Genomic DNA, 6683 nt, shown 5'->3' with positions numbered 1-6683 from the left:
CAGCAGCAGTCTGCGAAGAACTAGCATAAATCAGCAATTCTCATGATTGAATATCCACACAGGAAGCAAAGGTTGAACTAGCAGTGTAGCTGTGTAGGTGCTGCCTAGTATCTACCAAATTAACAAAATTAGCCGAAGTATCTTGCCAATATAAACAGACAAAAATCTCATGATTGAATAAGGAAGAAATAAAAGTGAGAAGTGATTTTTACAAAAATTCCACATAGTAAACTGGAATTCATATCCCTAAGAAAAGTTTGATCCAATAAAATATTTTAAACTGTATTTGTCAAAGCCAATGCAGATGCTTCCCCACTAAAATGAGAGGTAGTTGCACTAAATGGTCAACGACCATCCATCACTGATGATCCTTCTCACTTCAATCTCATAGCAGTCTAGATGGCATTCTAACTGTATCCTGTTAAAACATAAACGTGCTGTAGCCAACTTTTTGACAAAAAACCAAGCATGATTGCGAGGGCGTGATGGCAATGAACATGTTGTTAGTACATGATTGCAATGAAAAAGACAGATATAGTACTCTACCTGTTGCTTGTATATAATAGCCAAGTTGTTGAAGGGTGCAGATATCCCTGTTGTAACTGCTAAAGTTGCCTTATAGAATGATGCAGGAACACTCATCATGTTGCTGCATGAAGAGAAGTTTCATTAAGGAACAAAAATAAACTATCCGCACAATTGCCATCAAACATTTCTAAAGCTTACCAATCCATGTATATGCTGCCAAGGCTTGACAATGCTTGTGGATGGTTAGGTTGTAAAGAAAAGCACAACTTGGGAAAAATTATTAAAATGAAGTTATTCAACAAGGAAAAAAAACTTAAGAGAATAAAAATCTCCAAATTCAAAAGTCACCATATAATGTCCAGCGTCTTTGAGAGCATGTCCAGCGTCTTTGAGAGCATTCCCCTTTTAATGTGCAAGAAAGTCGATCATTAACTAACCTGGCTCACCATCAAGAAGGATACCACATTTTGACATATTAGACCATTATCAACTTACCAGATTATTGTAAGCTTCAATAAAGGTAGAATCACAGTTGATAGCTTGCTTGTAATGCAGAATTGCCATGTCAAGTTGACTTTGTTCATAATAGATGCCAGCAAGGTTTCCTGCGTCCAGATATCCTCAATGCATAGTTGACATAATAAACTCTCTTCAGAGCATAGTTTGCAGCAAAGTTATCCACAAAATCAAAAAGAGATTAATAGTCCAGTGGAAAAATAGGAGTTATTGAATCACGTAGCATATTCCAGTGAAAGTATTCTGCAACAGTAATGTTTTGAAGAACCTGAAATAAATAGAAAATGATTAAGAGTTCACACAAACAAGAACTACACATAGTAAATAAACTTCTCTTCTTTTGTATGCAAGTCAATAACAAATCATCATGTACTTCAAAAATCTACAATATCCACAGTTAACAACAAATTAACCATGCTTTTTTAGCACATAACTTATGGCAGAGAACAATACCACACAGCATCCTACCAAAAACTATTATATGATTCCTCAAGTCAAAGATGTCACAGTAGTTCATATTTATACTCTATCAACCTGCATCCACAAGACCTACTAAAACAATGAAGAATGGCAATAAACCATTTGTCTTCCAAAAAAGAAGCAACTCAATCAAGACTTCAAACATTGAGGCCTTGTTCAGACTCCCAACATCATTAGCAGCTAACCGAATCACAGCAATCAAAGCTAACCGAATCACAGTGTTAATGCTAGTAGAACAATTATCAGCTGGTTCGCAGGAAGTGAAGGCTGTTGCAGCCCGTGAACTCCGATTAATGGCAAAAACCGGGAAGGAGAATAGGTCTTTCATTGCAGAGGGTGGAACAATCCCAACTCTCTACCGGCTTTTCCAGTCTACAAATCCAGTTGCTCAAGAGAATGCCCTGACTACAATATTGAACATATCTATTCATGATGAAAACAAGAGAAAGATTATGGAGGAGAATGGTTGTTTGGAATTAATAGTATATGTTCTGAGATATGGGTTAACTACTGAGGCAAGGGAGAATGCAGCTGCTACATTGTTCAGCCTCTCTGTTGCCCATGACTTCAAGAAGATGATTGTGGATGAGCATGGTGTTGTTGCAGCACTAGCTGATTTGCTGATGCAGGTAAGCCCAAGGGGAAAGAAATGGGCTGATTGTCTCAAGCAAGAGAGCAGTGCATCCTAGGTAATTCTCCAACCAAAAGTAAGATTAATTCACAAATTGTGCATAACACACAAAAAAAAAAGTATTGCAGAACATCTGGAAGCTCACTACTCTGAAAGTTATGTAGTGTGGTCAATAATAATGAAAATCTAGTGGCATCTCCAAATACTCGTTGTGCTACATTATTTGCTCCAAGGATACACCAAAGTGAACCTAACATATCACATTTCGCATCATTTTGAAGTTTGTATTGAGATCCAGAAACACTTGTTATCATATCACTCTTGAGAATCTCAATTAGTGCGCCTAGCTCTTCTGGATGAACCTGATAAGATATAAACTTCAACTTATGAGATGAAAGAATCAATTTGGGTAATATTCCAAACTTCTATAAAGAATAGGGTAATTAAGTTCCACATGGAAACATTCATCCTTTTAAGAAGAATCAGATACTAATACATACCTGAAGAACATCTTCAATGATCAAACAAGATAACAGCCAAAGAACACCAGCTCGGTGGTGATCAGATATCAGGAATGGTAGAATGATGCTGACCCCATTAGATGCTCGAAATGCTTGTTGGTTGGCTTCAGCTTTCCTCAACAAAGAAAAAAGACAATCCCATGCTATCAATATCGTACTCTCATCTTCAAATACAGAATATTTTCCTGAACCAGAACCTACCGATTTTGGTGAAGAAAGAATAAGATCTTTGTTGTCAACGTGTTTCTTGAAGTTTGCAGTATTTGAGTTGGTCCCTAAGCCACTAGAAACCGTGTTTTGCTGCTCTGGACCAGAAAAATACCTATTCTTGATGAGCTGGATCACGGGGAAGAAGAGGAGGTTCTCGTAGACTCCGTCGAAGATGACGCAGCAGCAGAGGCGCACGTCGCCGCGGACCTTGGAGGCGAGCGAGACGAGCTCGACGTTGAATCCCATGGGAAACTTGAGGAAGTCGTAGGGGTTGGAGGGGTTGTCGGGAGGGCGAGGGTCCTCCTCCTGCTTTCTGTCGGCGAAGAGGGATCCGTACTCGATGTCGGGGTCCTCTCCGCAGTCGAAGGGGTCGAGCCAAGGGTTCTTCTTCTTCTTCGCGGCGGTGGCGACAAATCAGAGCCGTCCTCGCTGAGGAAGAGGATAGGGCATGGGTGTGGATTGGGGAAGGGAATGTGTGGGAGATGGGGAAGGAAAAGCTACATAATGAGAAGAAGGTCTCCTCTTCTCACCGAAGTTGGAGGAGATGCGGTGTGGTTGGATGGAGAAGGAAGGGGCGTCGATCTAGGAAGGGGAAGAGGGAGATGAGGTTGAGAGAGATGGTCAGTTTAGGTTTAGGCTTAGGCTGAGAGAGATGGTCGGAGGAAGGGGCGCGATATAGGTTTAGGTTTGGAGGGAACTTTGTGTAGTGTTGCAAATTTTGGCTAGTGGAAAAATTAAAATATTTTATTTTGGTTCATTAACACCGGATTTTAAAAATCGCTATTAAAACTGGTGTCTATTAACGAAAAAAATGGCGCTCATAGACATCGGCTAAAAAACCGATGTCTATGAGCGAAAATCTGCGCTCATAGACACCGGTTTTTGGAAAAAACGATGTAAAATACTCAAAGACATCGGTTTTTGCTTAAAACTGTTGTTGTTCCACCGATGTCTATGAGGGTTTTTCTTGTAGTGTCTATTCATCATTTTAAGGATTTCCGCAAGGTATTCCTACATCATTTTCTAGCAATCAAATATATCACAAAACCCCTTGGAGTCTTTTTTCAATCAAATAGGGGCCTAAAGAATCAATCAAAACTTATATTAAGAGGTTCAACCAAGTGACCATTGATGCCCCTTCAGCCACCATAGAGATCTTGGTAAGTGCCTTTTCTCAGGGGCTTAATGATAATGACTTTTTTAAGGATTTGTTTAGAAACCCTCATACCAATTTTTATATATTAATCGAGCAGGCTTCAGAGTTCATTAATGTGGAAGAGGCTCAAGATGCTCGGAGGAAGGATATTACTACTTCTACGCCGGCTCCTGTTGTAGCACATCTGGTGGGACTTGTCTAACTCCCTAAAGGACCTCGGGCAGATTCACATCATCGTCATCCAGAGCCTCAACCTCAAGCTGTACAGCATGTAGATGCTCCCTTGTATTTTCCTCAAAGGTGGTGCACGTGTCATCTGACCAGCACCCACAACATAGAAAATTATTTTGCTCTAAAAAATCAGTAGGCGGGTAACACCCGCTATCGTTGACGTTCTCTAATCCCAAATCATCGGCGATATCCGCGATAGAATAGTCCTCTCAAAATTGAATATCAACCGAACGGATCATAAGCGGGAATATTACCTTTCCTCACTGTACAAGCACAAACACCTGATCAAGTACAAGCAAAGCCACCATCGACTCGGCAAGAAGAAAATCTCAATAATGCTGCTCGAGGTAATATCAATATGATAGCGGGAGGACCCACTGATGGTGATTATATCTGGGCGAGAAAGTCACACGCTCGGTGATTAACGATTTATGTCGATGGATGTAGTGCTGAGAAGGCGGCAGGACTGAAAATCAGTTTTTGGCCCAGGGATTTAGTAGGGGTGGAAGTACCCCATGAAGATGCATTAATAATTAAGGTTGTTATAGCCAATTACAACATTTCATGTACTTTTATTGATACTGGTAGCTCTGTTAATATTATCTTTAAACAAGCTTTTGATCAGCTGCAAATTGACCCGAGTGAGCTTCAGCCTATGGTTACTCCATTATACGGATTCACAGGAAATGAAGTACAACTGTTGAGTCAAATAAAATTGGAAATATCTTTAGGGGAGGAGCCCCTTACGCGGACACGCTAATCGTTCTTCATGGTGGTGGATGCCCCATCAGCGTATAATGTTATCTTGGGTCGGCCGACCTTTAATAAATCCAGGGTGGTTGTTTCTACTTTTTGTCAGAAGATAAAATTCTCCATGGATGATCAAGTAGGGGAAGTCAAGGGGGATCAAATAGTAGCATGTAAGTGCTATGTGGCGGTTGTGAGGGCGGAAGCTAATGCCGCTCGAAAAGCTCAGAGGATGGATATCAATGTCATCCATGAAAAACTGCCCACCCTTGTATATAAGGAGAAGGAAGAGGTGTAGATAGAAGTTGGCTGACCGAAAGCTACTACCCACATCGCGCCCGATCTTGCTGCTGATCTCAAGGAAGACTTGGTCAAATGCCTGATGAAAAATAGTGATGTGTTTTCCTGGACACCTAAGGAGATGAAAGGTGTAGCACCAAAGGTTATGGAGCACGCTCTTCATGTATATCCAGATGCCCGACTGGTCAAATAAAAGAAAAGGGATTTCGGAGCTAATCAGAACAAAATTATTAAGGAAGAGGTGGATAAATTTTTGGATGCTGGATATATTCGGAAAGTACAATTTCCAAGCTGGCTGGTTAATATCGTCTTGGTTTCTAAGCCAGGTAATAAGTGACGAGTATGTATTGATTTTAGGGATCTCAACAAGGCTTTCCCAAGGACTATTATCCTCTGCCCCGTATAGATCAAGTGGTAGATTCCACGGCAGGATACGAATTTATTAGTATGCTGGATGCCTATCAAGGGTATCATTAAGTTCCAATTGCTAAGGCAGATCAAGAAAAGGATAGATTTATAACTATTGAAGGTACTTATTGTTACAATATTATGCCTTTTGGTCTAAAGAATGTAGGAGCTACTTATCAGAGGCTTATGAACAAGGCTTTTCAAAAGCAGATTGGAAGAAATATGGAAGTTTATGTGGATGATATTCTTATTAAATCTATGCGGGCTTCTAGTTTATGTACTGATATCGAAGAAACTTGTAGGACCCTGAGGAGGTATGGACTCAAGCTCAATTCCAACAAATGTTTATTTGGGGCCAAGAGTGGGAAGTTCCTGGGGTACATGTGTTGGTTGCTACTCGGAATACCGTCCTAATTCCCCTGTACAAAAATTTATACAAGCATAGAACTATCCTAGCTACCCATGTGCTCTACTAAAGTTAAATTTGGATTGCAAACGATGCTTAACATTATTAATCCAAATTTCCCTTTAGAAGTTAAACTTGGATTGGGAACGAAACTTAACATTCTTACTCCAAATTCAACCGATGTGATCTTCCTAAGTTAAACCATATTACAGAAGTTATCAAATTGTTAGAGTGTATACTAAAAGCCAAGCTTTTGTAAACATTTATTTGTTGAAAAAAAAAGAATCACATTGGTCAATATCTATATTTATTTATTAAATGGAATTGTTCAATTAATTTATATAGTAGACAACATAGTGTGTGGTGTCACACACAGAAGATCATGTTGACGGTTCTTTATAAATTATAAATAGTTGCTCACGACTAAGATGGAAAGGAACAAACCATCGGAATAGTCGTAGTGTAATTAAGTATTAGTTTATCTTGATTAATAAATTACACTGGTACACTCTAATTGTATTGAATAGGACCATTTTGGTAAGTTCTTTT

At 39.6% G+C, this 6683-nt stretch overlaps 1 protein-coding gene and 1 long non-coding RNA gene across 2 annotated transcripts; one reads left to right on the top strand and one right to left on the bottom strand.

Moving 5' to 3' along the window:
- Window positions 1–885: 885 nt before the first annotated feature.
- On the bottom strand, window positions 886–1297 carry LOC122049057. The gene is made up of 3 exons (XR_006130797.1): window positions 1264–1297; window positions 1024–1133; window positions 886–930 (listed from the first exon to the last, which is right to left on the bottom strand). It is a non-coding gene; the product is annotated as an uncharacterized LOC122049057 (long non-coding RNA).
- Window positions 1298–1604: 307 nt separating this feature from the next.
- LOC122048227 (U-box domain-containing protein 4-like) lies at window positions 1605–2213 on the top strand. Its single transcript, XM_042609821.1, has one exon. The coding sequence runs from the start codon at window positions 1605–1607 to the stop codon at window positions 2211–2213; it is 609 nt and encodes a 202-aa protein (XP_042465755.1).
- The last annotated feature ends 4470 nt before the right edge of the window (window positions 2214–6683 follow it).

The sequence above is a fragment of the Zingiber officinale genome, chromosome 2B, assembly GCF_018446385.1.
Source record: "Zingiber officinale cultivar Zhangliang chromosome 2B, Zo_v1.1, whole genome shotgun sequence".
Lineage (NCBI taxonomy): Eukaryota > Viridiplantae > Streptophyta > Magnoliopsida > Zingiberales > Zingiberaceae > Zingiber > Zingiber officinale.
This window is presented reverse-complemented; position numbering and strand designations above follow the sequence as displayed.